At 37.9% G+C, this 16,748-nt stretch overlaps 1 protein-coding gene and 1 pseudogene across 11 annotated transcripts in view; one reads left to right on the top strand and one right to left on the bottom strand.

The window, feature by feature from the left end:
- The first annotated feature begins 686 nt into the window (after nucleotides 1-686).
- LOC115778080 (uncharacterized) overlaps nucleotides 687-16,748 on the top strand; it is a 73,813-nt pseudogene continuing 57,751 nt past the window's right edge.
- Nucleotides 3,044-16,748, bottom strand: part of camk2d2 (calcium/calmodulin-dependent protein kinase (CaM kinase) II delta 2) — a 43,985-nt gene continuing 30,280 nt past the window's right edge. The window contains exons 11-22 of one of the 11 annotated variants that reach the window (XM_030729128.1): nucleotides 16,502-16,585; nucleotides 16,199-16,241; nucleotides 13,771-13,811; nucleotides 12,239-12,298; nucleotides 10,784-10,828; nucleotides 10,458-10,506; nucleotides 9,889-9,987; nucleotides 9,536-9,556; nucleotides 9,084-9,159; nucleotides 8,875-8,969; nucleotides 7,476-7,704; nucleotides 3,044-4,656 (exon numbers count right to left, since the gene is read on the bottom strand). In XM_030729128.1, coding sequence (XP_030584988.1) covers nucleotides 4,653-4,656; nucleotides 7,476-7,704; nucleotides 8,875-8,969; nucleotides 9,084-9,159; nucleotides 9,536-9,556; nucleotides 9,889-9,987; nucleotides 10,458-10,506; nucleotides 10,784-10,828; nucleotides 12,239-12,298; nucleotides 13,771-13,811; nucleotides 16,199-16,241; nucleotides 16,502-16,585 — 846 coding nt within the window. In that variant the 3' untranslated portion in view covers nucleotides 3,044-4,652. Of the gene's footprint in view, nucleotides 4,657-7,471; nucleotides 7,705-8,874; nucleotides 8,970-9,083; nucleotides 9,160-9,535; nucleotides 9,557-9,888; nucleotides 9,988-10,457; nucleotides 10,507-10,783; nucleotides 10,829-12,238; nucleotides 12,299-13,770; nucleotides 13,812-16,198; nucleotides 16,242-16,501; nucleotides 16,586-16,748 lie in introns of those variants that run through there. The other 10 variants (XM_030729146.1, XM_030729197.1, XM_030729172.1 and 7 more) reach the window with 10 other exon arrangements.

Below are 16,748 nucleotides of genomic sequence, written 5' to 3'. Positions count from 1 at the left end.
ATACCGTACATACATACAATACATATATTATAAATTTTTATTTAGATTTTTATTTATATTTTACTTTTTACATTTATATAAATATATTAATAATATATTTAAAATTTATATTTCAAATTTTTTTTTGTACCGTACATTCCATTACATACATACCGTACCTACCGTATGTACCATACATACCGTACGTATCATACCGTACCTACCGAACTTACCATACATACGGTATGTACCGTCCATACCGTACATTCCATACCATACCTTCCGTATCATATGTACGTACACTATGTACCATACCGTACATACATACAATACATATATTATAAATTTTTATTTAGATTTTTATATTTTTAACTTGAAATTTTATGACTTTTCCTAGATTGGCCCCAACAGTAGAAATGTTGCTTTTATTCACATTTCCATGTAAGCTGTACAAAAAAAGTTACAAAGGTGGTCTTCGGGTCAAAATGACCCGTGAGGCAAATAGAGTTGAAATCAAGGTCACAGAGTTATTTAGAAACCACAGAATGTTACAATGGTTTAGTTGTGTCTCAGATCAATCAGTAGCAGAAGTAAACAAGGCAAATCAGGAGGTGTTCTCGCAGACTTCAAAAGACCACCTGTTTATTTCCAGAGGTTATAAAGGTGCTGCAGATAACAGGACCCCGAATTCTGTCTGTGCTGAAGCCATGAGTGTGCGTTATAACGCTGAAGAGCTGATTTTCTCAGATGTCCAGCAAGACAACTCTGATTCAGAAGAGGAAGTGGAGGATGTATCCGAAGAAGATGGGGAGGAATACAACCCAGAGCACGATGAATCATCTTCAGAAGAAGAAGAAAACCCTAAAGCTGAAAGAAAGACTTTCCTTTCAAAAAATGGCAAAATAACATGGTCCTCAGCAGCATATGACCAACACGGCAGGCATGCAGAATAAAATGTCATAAAGATGACCCCAGGACCGACAAGGTATGCCGTTTCTCATGCCCATGACATTGTCTCTACATTCTACCTGTTTATCACACCAGCAACAGAAAAAATAATCCTGGAGATGACAAATCTGGAGGGTTTTCGCAAATATGGAGACAGCTGGAAAAAGATGGATGAGATTGACCTGCAGACCTACTTAGGGCTGCTAATCTTAGCAGGTGTATACAGGTCCCGAGGTGAGGCTGCAGGTAGTCTATGGGATGTAGAGAGTGGAAGGCCAATTTTCCAAGCCACAATGCCACTCTAACTCTTTCACACCTACTCAAGACTGCTACGATTTGATGACTGTGAATCAAGACCAGCAAGACGTGTGACAGACAAACTTGCAGCCATAAGAGAGGTATGGGACAAGTGGGTGGAGCGGCTGCCCTACCTCTGCAATCCAGGGCCTGATGTAACAGTGGATGAGCAACTGGTTCCATTTAGAGGTAATCTGTTTTCATATTTGTAATAAAAGTGACAAGCCAGCAAAATATGGGATCAAGTCATGGGTGGTTTGCAATGCCAAATCAAGCTATGCTTGGAAAATGCAAGTCTATACTGGGAAGCTGACCAGTGGATGCCCAGAGAAGAACCAGGCCATGCGAGTTGTGCTTGATGTGACAGAGGGACTGAGGGGTCACAATGTGACATGTGACAACTTCTTTACCTCTTCACCTAATTAGTTGAATGGGTTATATTATTTTTATATTTTTTGCATTGTACATTGTCTTAAATTGTTCACTGGACAAAAACCAAGAAACTGAGTCACTGGGATGAATAAAAATGCATTCAAAACTCCTTTTTGCACATTTTTTCTTTAGAAAGGTCATAGAAATTCAAGTGAAGAGGGAAAACTCAGGTATTCACACATTTTGTGGTGAATGACAATATGCAAGACGAAATTTGGTGTTTAAAATTCAATTAAGCTGCTTATATTGGGATTTAGTGAAGACGGGTCATTTTGACCCGGAGGACACGGGGTGTATACAGAAAATGAGGACAACAGGAGGGTTAATATACTTGGCCTCTAGCCCACCAAGGTAAATAGAATCCAACTGTATTCCACGTGGTAGCTTACATGTATACTTGCGGATCGATGTCTAGTAAGTTTTTCCCCTTTGATAAACATGCTACTGTTCAGTACTGTACAAAATTCTCAAACCACCCCCCCTTTTTTATTTTTACTTCCAAAGAGTCAGACTGTAATTTTCTAAAGTGGTCCTGAGCAGTAGTTCTCCACGCTTTCTTAAGGTCTTATAAAGTTTTTTGTTGGACATTGGCTGTTTTTTACTCATTTTCAGTCCAGTCCGTGTACCTGACCATTTTTAAGACACTGACCTATCAATCATTCAAGCATAAAAAGCCACCAGACTCTAGGGATGAAAGGATCTTGTGTCTACACATAACAGACTTTACAAAGAACCTATTTTAAATTGTATCTTTACGCACTACTAGCAGCCTGTCACTTTAACATATATATGTATTTTTTTCCATTTATTTAGTTGAGTCTACAAAAACACATGGTCTTGGGCTGCATTTCTGTCACTGTTGTTGGGGATATTGTCAAAATTGATGGAATTATGAACACAGAAAAGTACTGTCAGATTTTGATCCACCATGCAATACCCTCTGGAAAGCATCTGATTGGCCACATGACAATAATCTCAAACACACTGCCAATGCAGTTAAAGCATACCTGGATAGAAAAACACATGATGGACCTCTAAGTCATGGATATAAAGGTGGCTGCACTAAATGTTGATTTTCAAACTCCATTTTTGGCCTACTGTATTTCCATGTATGTCTGCGTGTTTCAATAAATCGCTGAGCCCGTTTTTCTAGCAAAATATAAAGAAATGAGCAGTGGCTTTTGGACAGTTCTGTACATCTGCCTGAAAACTGAATATAATTCTTTAAATAGCCAAATCAGGCACAGCATTAAAACCTGGTCTTAGGCTTACTGTTGTTTGTGCTGTCAAACCACCCCCATCCCAACCATCAGACCACACATGCTACTAATAAGCGATCAAACACAAGACACAAAGTCATGAGAAATGATCCTAAAATAACACAAAATAAATTAGAACACCTTTTTAGCTGATTTATTTATCTCTTAAACATATTAAGCCATCCATTGCCATGCTGGCAACAGTTACACACCAGATAAGGAGTGGTGCATTGCATTGACATCATACGTTTTGTCAAAAGAAATGTTTATCATATTTTCCCCTTAAAAAAGAAGAGACAAACCAAATGAAAAGAGCAAACGGCAGGGATGACGAAGACACTGCCATTGTCCTGCAGTGGTAAGACCGCTGGCCAGCAGAAGCACTGATAGTCAAGGAAGACATCCCATCATTTATTACAGTCCATTGTACTTTCTCTCCTTCACTTTCCTGTTACCATCCTCTTGCCTTGGTACAACATTTTTCATTTCAGTGCTTCCAGACCTGATAGTCCAACCATCAGTTTAGGACCTGACCTGACAGAAGGTGGACCTTGTAGTGCCTTTGCTTCATCTTCATCATCTGCACCACCTCTATGCAATTGGCAAAGTAACACACTGGTATGACAAGAATAAAATGACAACAGAAACCCTACATACAGTTATACAATACAAGTACAAACATTATGAAAAATGAGCTTGTTTTTTTCTTTTTTTGTACAAAATGTAAAGTGGTGCTTTAGCAACCGGGAGTTTATTTTTGTCCTCTTAGATATGAGATTCTGATATTTGGATGTAAACAATAACAGTGTTATTGTTTTTTAAAAACAGTTCCATGATGCTGGAGGACATTAGAAACATCTGGACAGGACTGATGCACAACAATAACAAATACAAACAAACAAGTCAGTGACTGACAAATCAAACAGAAGATATAATAGTTTCATATGATCTTATGCACAATAACACCCCCCTCCCCGCCCACCATGCACTACACAATAGTCTTGAATTTTCATATATTACATATATGCTACATTCTCTTATTTCACTTATATAAAGGCAAACATATCTCAACGCAAAGTGTAAGCTGCTCTGCTTTTCTTTACATTTAAATTAGTACTATAGATTGAAATCTGACAATTTAAACAGTATGACTTAGCTCATAGCAAACATAAATGTAGCTCATAAACTGGATTTTACGTAAACTCTTAAGTCCTCTGATAGCAAGAATAGCAATTTCAATATTTGTTTTTGTTTTGTTTAAAACCAACAATCACAATGTATATACATCACCAGAACTAAAGCAAGCTCAGTTTTTAACATTCTGATCTTCCAAACGATTTTTGAATTGCACACACATAATTACACGTAAAAATACATAACTGTTTTTTTTTTGGAGAGGTTACAGTTGTAGATCTTTAAACATCTCTATTTTATATTTAAAATGCATACCAAAACATCTTAAAAAACAAACAAAAAAAATGTTCTCAATATGCTTGTTTCATAATGTCCAAGTACGGTGTGCAGCCACCCGGTGGTGGTATCGAATGATGTCCATTAATAAAATGCCATAACAATTAAATGTAATAATACTTGTGTCCTGTGCGATGTCGTATCCTTGTAGAAGGGTCAAAGGTCAGAGAGCAGTCACAAATTGGCTAGTTGATTGCTCTACTAGATTTGCTGATGGGATTTCTTTTTTCTTTTTTTTTTTTTTTGCGACCACATGTTGATGCGCCATTAACTGCAAAGACAGAAAGAAAACAACCATGTGAAGCTTTAGTGAAAGGGTACAAAGAGCATGAAAGGGATCTCTAATAGGGGATATTAGGGCATGTACTAGCATGAAAAACACAGGTCTGATAAGTGATAAGAAAAGCACTGACACAGTACTGACGTGCAAACAGCTCTGAGCTATTACTTACTGTTACTGACAGCAAATCATAGGACACGGGTGTGTTAAAATAATGTAAATATTTATAGATAACCATGTAATTATACAGGATATAAATCATGCTATGCCATCAAATATTTCCCAGGCTCTCATTTCGAAACAAATCACCAGGAGACTTTTTTTTCATGTTCTTCAAGGTCTGTGTGGAATGCTTGATGTTATATTTTAGCAGATTATAATTCTGTGGATGTATCATCTATTCTAATACCCTGTAACTCCATTTTTATTTTTGCTGTATCTTCCTAAATTTAAAAAAAAAAAAAATGGGGGAAAAATAATCACCAGAAAACAAAGACTTTTTGGCCAACTGTAAACTTTTTTTTCCTAAAGTGGTCTTGAGCAACAGTTCTCCATCTTTCTGAAGGTATTTCAAAGTTTTTCTTTGGACACTGGCTGCTTTTTCACTCATTTTCAGACCAGACCATGTACCCATTTTCAAAGGAATGTTTTTTTTGTTTGTTTTTTTTTGTTAAGTCACTTAACACTGACCTATTAAGTCCAACTCAAGAATAAAAAGGGACCAAGCTCAAGGAATCAACCAGTGTTGTGTCTACAAATAACAGACAACTTAGCAAAGAACCTATTTTAAACTGTATCTTTAAGCACATTGTTACTAGGAGCCCATCATAAAAAACTATTTGTTCAATTTATTTAGCTGAATCTACCAAAAATGCCAAAGCTCACACAATTTGACTGGCACAAAATAATATTTTTGTTCCAACAAGGTGATTCCCAAAGAGGTGCTTGCTAAAAACTTGGCATGGTGTGCCAAGATATGTCATAGAAAGAATCTGAGGAAACTGGACAAGTGGAAGACAAAAAAAGAAGTGGCAGGAATTTTTGCTTCCCAATATGTACAGAGGAGGACAGCAGAGAGGTGCAACAGTGAGTGGCTACAGTCATCTGTAAAATATGGTGGCGGCTACGTCATGGTCCGCATTTCCACTAGTGGTATTGGGGATCTTGTCAAAATTGATGGAATTATGAACATAGAAAAGTATGATCAGTTTGATCCACAGTACCATCTCGTGAGCATCTGTTTGGCAATGGCTTCATTTTTCAGCAGGAGAATGACAGTAAAAAAACAGCAAAAACACACAATGGAGCAGTGACTGGCCACGGGCCAGGGCTCTGGGTCAGAGCCTGGATCTCAATATTACTCAAGTAGTGTGGGAGCACCGTGAATGGAGTAAAGGCAGCCAACTTCCAAAGAAGAGCTTTGACTGTCCTCCAAGAATCCCAGAGAACTGTTTACAGCAATCACAAGAAAACCACCAAAGAGAGTTCAGTCTGTGTTAAAGAAAACAAAACAAAGTGATTAAGCTAAATATTGACTTTCAAGCCAATTAGAATTGTACAAGCTCTGATTTATATGCTGCATTTTCATATACGTTTGCACAATGTCAATAAATTGCTGAGCTTATTTCCCAGTGGTGACTCAAGACCTTTGCACAGTACTGTAGCTAGTCAGTTGGCTAGAAAGTATTTGGGTAGTAAATGTGGTCCTTTTACAACTGTAAAGTACATTATTCACCATGATAGAGTGGGAAACCTGGGAGCTCGAGGGGTTGTGGATACACAAAATGTCAGTTCCCTTTTGGTTAGATTAACATTCCATCATGTTGTAACAGAAATTGTCTGCCTTCTCAGGAGTGAAGTGGTAGGTGGTATTTTTTACGTTTTCCTGAGTGGGAGGAAGGACACTGTGGGGATATGCAAGAGCAACAATGCCGAGCTTGGTGCAAATATTTTGACTCCAACAATAAGAGGATGACACCGAAACAGAAAAGAGCACACACACTTCATCCAACAGCTCAGCTTGTTTGCCTCTCTTTTTCTCAACAAGCAGAAAGAGCAATATGCGAATAAAAACTGTTTATCTACATCTAAGCATCTAAATTCTAGATATATGAAGAATGTGTTCTGCTTAAAATACTAAGAAAATACTTTGATAACTTAGTTTTCGTATTCTGCTTAATAATTCCATGTTCGCTGCTTCTGTTTTAATGCTATATGTGAAACATTGCACATGTAAAGCAGCTTTCCGGCAATTCTGACTGCTCCTTTTCTGTTTCTTTGTCACATCTACGACATTGGAAAACAGCAAGTTGTCTACGAATGTACTAGGGCTTGATCAAAACATGAAAAAGCTGATTAAGTGGAGCTCAAACTTCATCTCTTAATTTTTAAAAGTAAAAGAGTATATATGGAATGGCTACGATGCTGCCAACATACTGCAGAAAAAAGCAAATAGACATTAAGATATTAATGTCTGTTTGCTATATATATTGTTGGCTATATTCTTTCATATCATTTTTCACAACTTGATCTGAACTAATATTTGAAAATAGTAAAAATTAAAAAACAAATTCAATGTCGTATGATTGAACTAAGCTTTGCAGTTGGTTACATTCAGCAAGTGTGCCCTCTAGTGATTAGCTGCAACATCCAACAATGACATCTACAGTGTGCTGACCAGACCACAGAGCCCATACCTGTGTATGTATGTCTGTAGGTGGTACTAAAAGGAATCAGTAAAAGCAAAACCAAGATTTTCATCTGTTTTCCTGAAACACATTTTCTGCTTCGCACTTTTCGCGGTCTCTTACTGGGAGGGGATGCTAGGCGAGCCAGAGCGATGAAAGTGAATGTTCTGCCACTTTCCATCACGACGGTGCCACACACGGGTCTCCTCAGACTGCATGGTGCGAGGCATGCCACTGCCGTCCATGTATTGAGTCAGCCGAATATAGGCAATACATGCTGCATTTTCTCCAATAAGGTGCACATGTGGGTTCAAGAGGATGGTGTGAACTGGCTTATTCCCTTTGGACAATGCTGTAAATGAGAGAGATATAACTAGAGATATGTGAATATTATGGGTAATATTTCCCCACCTTCATTTTTTTGTGTGTGTTAATATCATACAGTGATACAGCCGCATCAGAAACAAAATGCTGATTCTTCCTTGGAGTACTAACTGATATGAAATCATAGCAACTGAAGTCTCCATATGTTGATGCTGGGTAGTGGACAAGCACAGGGTTGCCAAGTGATTGAGGTTTCTGGGGCATATCTGGTTTATCTGAACTATTTTTACCCAGACTGAGAACACTCTGCCATTTATAGCAGTCATTATTCATGAGTGATTTTTTTGCTCCAAGGTTAGTCCATGCCCTTGTAGTTTAGCAGCAAACACGAACTGTAAACTGAACTAAATATTGATACAGAACAAACAATTCAGCCCAAATCCAATAATGACCCATTGATATTGTCTTCCAACAACAATGTGAATACCTCCTTCACTGTTATGGGGACTCAAATTATTTTCAATCACATTTGTTTAAATTCTTTGTTATTTTAGGCGTTCTAAGTATAATATTCCTCTCTGTGCATCATGTCCTCCGAATAAAATGTATGTTGGAGACATTAGTTGCCATGGCTCTGATTGCATGCATACATTTATCATTTTGAAGATCTTATGTCCTTGCACACATTTAGTTTGTAATCTTAATACCTTGGAATTTGTATTAAAAACAAACTAGAGAGGACAAGCTCAAACCAGATGATGCCATTGTTTTTCCTTCTTTTTTTTTTTTTTGCCAAAGACACCAGTGTACATTCCCATGAAAGTTTGGAGGAAGTACACAGAAATTGTCTCCAACTTTTCTTCTGATAAGTTTATGGAAACGTTTATCCCTCTCCCTCCATTCCTCAGAAACAGGCCAAAATTTCATTACACTTTTGAGCTTCACACAAAAGCTCTCACTTCTTTGCACTGTGATTTAAGACAAACAACTGCTGCATTAGTTCATTCAATATATCATACCAATGTAAGCAAACACATTCATACAAAACCTCTCTGTTTAAAGTCTTCAGTACTGTTACTTAAACAATAAAACACTTATATATATTTCTAGTGCCAAATTCTCTTTTTCAGAGTCTAAGTTGACAGCAGCCATCTGCTTCTAACAGCTGGTACGTCATAATTAAAGATCTTGAACCCACCATTCTCAAAATAAAAGCGGTGAAAGTCATGTCCTTCCACAAGGTTCCCCAGGGCCTCAGGCTCAAAGGAAGTCAAACCAGGATCACAAATCTTCCTGTTCCGCCAAAAACAGAATGTAGCATCAGCAAAGAAAACAAGCAGATAATACTACCAAATTATATATTAGTTCATGATGTTACAGGGAAAACGTGAACAGTAGGAAACTTACGCATAGGCCTCAAAGTCGCCATTGTTGATAGATTCAATCAACTGCTCAGTAACTTTGATAATTTCCTGTTTTCGAGCTACAACATGAGATCACAGAACATCATCAGCTAAACTGAGGTAATAAAAGTTTTGCTACTTGATTTCAAGCAAATGTTCAGAGTGCAGATAAAAATCAGCTTCGGATGGGTTCTACTCTACGGATTTGCAGGATTTCAAGGGTATTAGAAATGGAAGGCGCTCAAGAAAGGATTGCACAATGTTTTTAATATTTCATGTGTCAGTCAAAAAAGCTGGAAGAAAGCCTCCCATGACTAATAGTGATATCAGGCAGGAAAATGCAGGATGACACACTTTATTTCACCCAACAAAGCTCAAAATGAATCAAGACAAAACCAATGTCAGATGCAAGTATTTGCTACAAAAGCATTTTCAACTAAGTAATATTGACTGTACCTTTATTGTTATTGGTGCAGGCTGGGGGATATTGAAAAAATTACTCAATTTGTGAAACAACATACATGTTAAATAATAATTTTAAAAAATGTGTAAAAAAGTCTTTCACCTTCAGACGAAAGGAGCAAATGGGGTCATAAACAGAGGTTTCATTTTACTGGAGAAGGGATAATCAGTGAAGAGCAATTTTCTTAAACCACAGACTACTGCAAACACCCGGTGGTCTAAGAAAAGGATATGGTCTGAACATCAGGAGCATGGGATTTGAGACACATTATGCATAAGGAACACTGCCTCACAGGGATGCCTGGGTAGGCAAAACAGGGCATCTTCCCCACTGTGGAGGGACTTACTCTGAATTGAGGAGGTGGGAGTTTGTCTTGAGTCAGACATCTGTGAGGAACGGCTCTTAGAACTCAAGATACCGCTCACTAAGCTGCCCAGATGAAGGGCTGACATGGGGTGCATGGATGAGTGAATGATTGGATGCCCAGTGTGCATAAAGGGTGGGAGATGTAACAAAGATAATCACGTTTGGTGACATAGAAATTATGGGGGAAATGAATATTCTCAACAAAACACAAGAAAGGGAAGGACAAAAAAAAGAGAGAGTATAGAGTGGAAACATTTAATAATAATTAAAACATAATATGGTGTGCATAAAATAAGCGTTTTCCCATTTTAGTAGTAACCTAAGAGACATGGATGCAATTGGGGGTGGAGACAGAAAAAAAAAGAGAACAATCTGCATTTTGCAACAGTTAACAGTTGGAACAGTGAACCTGCTATTAACTGTGTAGCAAAGCAGAATGAATAAAAACAGAAGGGAGTGAACAGTCTGATTGAAAATGACTGAAGGACTGACTAACTCCACCGGTGTAGAAAAGAACTGTAAGTTTGTAAATCACACAGTTTTCACTACCTTTCACATCTTCATCCTCTATGGTGGTGTTGGCACTCTCAACTGACTCCTGATAAAGAATGACAAAAAGATTATGTATACATGATGTATGCATCTTTAATGCTTTAGTGCTTAGTGCTTTTTGTAATACCAATGAGTGGTAAAATACAGAGTTGTAAAAGCTGATTGGTCTTGCAAACTCAGATTTATAAGAAAAATTGCCTTAATTTTGTTGGTAAAAGGGGACAGCATTCATATAAGCACTTACTGAGAAAGCCTATTATACAGGAGCAGTCTTTATATTAAATGTAACTATCATTGAAAGTGGTGGGGTTTTTTTGTTATACCTTGTTTCCATCCACAGGGTTGTGTATCACAGTTGTCTGTGGTTCCTAAAGAAAACATATGATGGAGAACTTGTGGGAGCAAATACTCAAACAATGCAAGAAAACTTATAATAGGACAGATAGCTTTGAAGAAAATGTATTTGTGTGTCTTTTCAAAAACTGAAGGTCAAGAAGATGATCTATAACCCTGTCTGCAAATCTATTTATCACAATGTGTCTGAAAATAAATAAAAATTGTTTGTGTCGTTTTGTTTTTTCATTCTTCATTCTTTTCTCTCTCTTTCTGTATAGTATGGTCTTTTTTGTGTTTGCTTTTCTCTCAGAGACCCTTGCCAGTGCCCTCTCTGGGTAATCAGATGTCTGGGTATTTGTAGAATTGATTCTGGTGACCAGCTCAGTCTTTCTAATCACTCACCCAGATTACATAAGATTATAACATCAGCAGCCGTGTGTGTGTGTGTGTGTGTGTGTGTGTGAGAGAGAGATGATGGAGTGAGAAAGAGAAAAGAGAGAGACAGATGCCGTGTGCCTGTGTTCATGCGTAATCAACTTGACAGCAAATGGGAGCGCAGAACATCTTTGACATCATGCATAGTGGCAGTCATGTGGCCTGACGTAGACAGTTAGTCAGCAGACACCATGCCAAAGCCAATGGGTGATGGAACTACTATATAACCACTATCCTCACAATCCTCACAGCCATGCATAGACCAACTATGTCAGTAACAAATCCTACAAAATACACATGTGGATTATTGTTAGCAACTTTACTTTTCTATGCAAAACTAACAGAAGTACAGTACAATGATATGAAAGGAGCTCATGCATGTATGAATGAAAAGAGGAAGAGAAGAGGATTCCTAAGAAATACAAGAACACAAGAAGTGGGGGATTGAGGTAGAGGTTACCCTAACCACAAATTCAGGTCCTTGTTCATCAAAGCCTAATCCAAACATGTGTGTGTGTGTGTGTGTGTATATATGTGTGTGTGTGTATAGGCTTATTGTTTTAACCCAACATTAGCATTCCACAAATTCAGCAAATCCAAACTGGCCAAGCATTATATACCCCATGCAAGCACTGCTAATTCAGATGAATGAATTAATAAATACATCAATCTGAATTATAAATTTTTTTCATGGACAGCCTGATCAAAAAATTCTGGAGCTGTGGGACATGCTGCACAGTTACAAAGGCTTTTATGCACGATTTCATTCAGGGATAGTCTATTATTGAACTAGTCACATGTTTCACCCCATGTTACTACAATATCCTTACATGCCCTTTTTTTTTTACAATAATTAAAATCTTCTTATGAAGGCTGAGATCAAACTGTGTGCTCTTGCAATGTGGAAAGGGTGAACCTGTACCTCCTCCACAGAGGGGTGTGAGGCAGGTAGGTATAGGTATTTTGCGAATGAAGCTGTGGGTGTTGATGAGATTGTGTGTGTATACCAGTGCAGGGGCAGGGCCAGTGTCTTTAGGACTGGTCACTGTGTTGGCTTTGTTGTTGACCTGCAGGGGGGCAGTGTAGAGGGGACATGACACATACACACTTCTCAGACACACTTACACTCAGACACACTTACACTTACACACTTACAGATCTGATGCGTTACATGTTACCATGCAAAACTAAATTATGGCGATAATAAAAAAAGGGTTTTAAGTAATGACATAGGAGGCATCAGAGGGTGGCAGTTGAAAAAATATTCTTGATTACCCCCCTGTTAGATAAGATAAAAGAATGTAAGAAACCATTAACACTGCCAACAAATTATGAAACTTGAAAATTATGAAATTGTTGGAGGCCATTTATTGTGGACTGCTGTTTGGCACATATGCATAGACAACGGTCAGCGGCTCCCACAGAGGCAACTCTCTCGCTCTCTGGGGAAAACTCCATAATGGCAGCACTTAACCAGGGACTTGTTAGTATTCCCACACCCATCCGATAACTCTCACCATGGACAACTCTGGAAAAGGAAAGAGTCCAATCTTTAGTTTAGTTCCAGAACCCTTGCTATGCATGGAGCCCAAGTCTACCTAATAATTAGTGCTCCACCACCTGCACTAGTTCAGGTTCCTTCTCCACCACCAAGGTGATGTTCCACATCCTAAAATCCAGTCTACAATGCTGGCGGTCCACACGCCCAGGCCCTCGTCTTTGCCTACTGCCTAACTCACACTGCACCTGACCCAAATGCCTGTCCCTATGGTCGGTGGGCCCATGGGGCACCAGCAAAAACATCCACTCTAAATTTGTGGTAAATTTGTGGCTTTTAACCATATTCTAAAACCTTACTATAGGGTCTAAAAGTTCCACTAAAGCTATGTCCCTTCATTTTATTATTGCAAAACCTCATTTGTATTTATTTGTTATCAGATGTTGTAACATGGATGGGATGGATCATGTGGTACAATATTCTATAGGCCTAAGTAAGACCCAAAAACACACTAAAAAAGTATTTAGAGGTCAGATTTAAAGTCAACACTCACTTGAGTGAAACACAGGCACACAAAATTAGTCAATCATCCCAAACTGTGACAAAACTTTCACACATGTGCACATGTCAAAGCATGCACCTCTGAATCAGGTTTAGAATTTAGGATTAACCCTCAAACACACAAAGAAACTACAATAGGGACTCTAGATTAACAATACAAATGACTATGGAAAATATGAGATGTGGTAAATTCAATAAATACAGACAGGAAACAAGTAATTTAAAATAGGATGATGAAACCAGAAATATAACTCAGATACAATTGAGAACAAGCTGTGAGAAAAAGCCCAAAATACCCATTTCCAACAGCTTGGAGTGACTGTCCCTGAATGATGATGTTGTTATGTGCACAATGCATAATAATTATAGTAATAATTACAGTAATAATAATTATAATAAATAAGGATCCTCAGATGCTGTACATTCCAACAAAATAATGCAAGAAACAAAACATTTGCTTCATTGTGCAGAGCAACTCACCTTAACGCCATCTGGCTTCTTGTTGAGCAAAGTCTTGGCTGCTGTAGAAGGAAAGACAAGGACAACATTTCAGCATGAGAGTTCAAAAGAGTCCTGTGCCAGAGGTTATGCTAACATGCAGCAAGCATATCAATCAGTTGTGACTTAATGCAACAGATGCGCCAAATAACGTCATCATTTCTGCAAGGCCGTTACCCTACTACATACTTATTCACATGTCAGGGCTGAAGGGTGGGTGGTTAATTGGGTGTATATATATCAGGTGATGAAAAGGATAATGTAGCTATCTCAAACAGGCTCACACAACATTCCTAAATTGGCATGTGCCCATATACCCATGCACTTACACACTTGCACTTACGTATATATACTCTCCCACCATTATTCTTTCACTTTATTTTCTAAGGATACAGACAATCTTAACACTAAACCGCATTACAAAAATGCATGCTGTGTCCTTCTCTAAATTTCACTATGATTTTAAATTAGCACTTTTGCAAGAGTGAGATTCAGCCGGTCACCTTGAAACCCCTCATCTTCATGCACATGTGATTGCTATTCCACACCATTTTCAAAAAAAGCAGGGGCAGAGGATAAAATGAAAATATTACCAGAATGCAATTATCTGCAAATTATTTGTACGATACATGCAGTTCAAATTAGTATAAAGACAATTTGCTAAATTTTGAAACTGAGATATTTTATTGTTTTTGTTTTTTCAAACAAACCTATGCTCATTTGGAATTTAATGCCAACAATACATATCAAAAGTTGGGAGAGCTGTATATTCACTGCTATGTTGCATCACCTCATCTCTTAACAACACACTGTTCACATTTGGGAATTGAGGATACCAATTTATGTAGCTCTGGAAATGAAATCTTTTCCCATTTTTTTTCCTTAATCTATGATTTCAGCTTCTCAATAGTTTGGGGCTTCTTATGTTGTATTTTACATTTGATTATATGCCAATGTTTTCAGTGGGTAACAGGTCTGAACTGCAGGCAGACTAGCTAGGTATGTGGAATCTGCTGTAATAGGTGCCGAAGGTAGCTTGATACTGTCTGTCTGAAATAAGCAAGGCCTTTTCTGAAAACACTGTTATCTGAATGTGTTTCTCCAAAACACAACATACCATTTCTCAGGTTTATCATTTTATATATCTTCACACTACTGTCCATTAAATATAGAAAATATATTATTTCCATTTTACACAGTGTCCCAACTTTCTTTGGAAACAGGACCCTAGAACAGAAATACAGCCTAATAAACATCACTTATTTGTGGGCCCAACCCCACATATTTCACCCTCATTCCAAAAATCCTTACCTCAAACGGTTACCACAATCCAAACAAAAAAGGAAAGAAAATTGAAAAAAAAAAAGGAAGAAACTGATGAATAAAAAGAGACACAAATGAACAAATGCATTTCACTGCAGAATCAAGAGCAAAAGTGGGAAATTAAGAGCATGAGAAAAATGAGATAGGTCAAAGAAAACGTACAAAAAAAAAAGTATGGCAAAGAGCAAAATAGAGACAGGGTGGTAGAAAAACAGCCTGAGAAATATAAAGTGAGATGACTCATGTTTACCGATGGTATCTTTATGCCAAGATGTCAAGATCTGGTTGTTTCTTTGAGAAGGCATTCAAACATTTCATTTTATTTTGTTTTAAAACTTAAAGTTTCTCCAATTTTTTACCTCCTTTTTATGGCGCAAGCACTAAAAGAAGCACATTTCAGAGAGCACTTAACTAAACTAGTGAAGTAATCAAGGTTTAATAGTTGAGTTTAGTTTGTGTGGGGTTGAGATACTTATCCATAGTCAGTGTATTGCCTACAACATTTGCAATTGGCTCTCCTAGAACTGCTGCCATTGTCCTGTTGTCCTGTTGCAGACAAGGTAGCAAAACATGTTTTTTCCACCCAAAATAGCCCCACTTGCCTTGCTTGGATGATGTGTATTATTGTGTGAATTTAATGTTTTAACACCTTAGATTGCATCCAAACTAACCCTTTAAAACTTTTAAGTTGAGGTGGTATTACACTATCAACGTCCATGTTCTACAGGGTAAAATTACTGCTTTTATCAAACCTTCCTGGCTTTAAAGAAAAGAAATAAAATACCTTCATATCACCTCACTGACTCTCATTTTCTAAGGTGGCTTCTGACCTCGTCCACGGTAGTTTGAATTTAGCTTCCACTCTGGTACACCTGTCTGCATGCTCTACTGCAGGTATTGTACTGATGGATAAGTTTTTCATACAACCCCACTTTGAGAAAAAAAAGAACAAACTACTAGTTTAAGGCTAAGAAAAATTTTCAGCTACCATGTTTTTTTTGTTTTTTTTTAAGGACAAATGCTTGTAATTTTTAAGATAAGATGTTTGGTAAACCAGGTCTTGGACACCATGCTGAGAAAGACATACCTGAGAAGTTTCTTGTGACCAGCAAAGTGGTCAATATTGCTCCCTGCAGTGACAGAAAAGGAGGAAAGAGGAAGGAAATGATGATGGGCAAAAGGAAGGAAGAGAAAGAAAGATTGATTATAAGGTTGCAGCAAGAAAGAGTAGCACAGCAAAAGGCCAACTCGAAGGTTTTAGAGAACAAGGCATCATTTCTAAGCTACAGTGAGAAGTGTTTGAGTGAGGAAAACAGAAAAGGAGAGAAAAAGATGGCTGGATGGATTGTTCTGTATAAATAGAAACATGAAGGACTGCCAGAAGTCTCACCTTGAGCTTCCTCCTGGCATTGAATTTCTTCAGGCATTCCACAGTCTCTTGCCTGTGCATCATGGAAGCGACAGTGGACCGTTGCTGCAGGAAGAAGATGAGAGGATTTGAAGGAATGGAAACAAAGGGTGAGAAGAATGTATGGCTGTGGTTGTGTGGGCAATGCAACTGTCACGTTTAATGTGTGTTCAAGGATCTCTGTTTTGTGTCCGAATCTGTGTGTGCGCTTGTGTATATATTTCAGCAT

Source organism: Archocentrus centrarchus, chromosome 1 (assembly GCF_007364275.1).
Source record: "Archocentrus centrarchus isolate MPI-CPG fArcCen1 chromosome 1, fArcCen1, whole genome shotgun sequence".
Classification (NCBI taxonomy): domain Eukaryota; kingdom Metazoa; phylum Chordata; class Actinopteri; order Cichliformes; family Cichlidae; genus Archocentrus; species Archocentrus centrarchus.
This window is presented reverse-complemented; position numbering and strand designations above follow the sequence as displayed.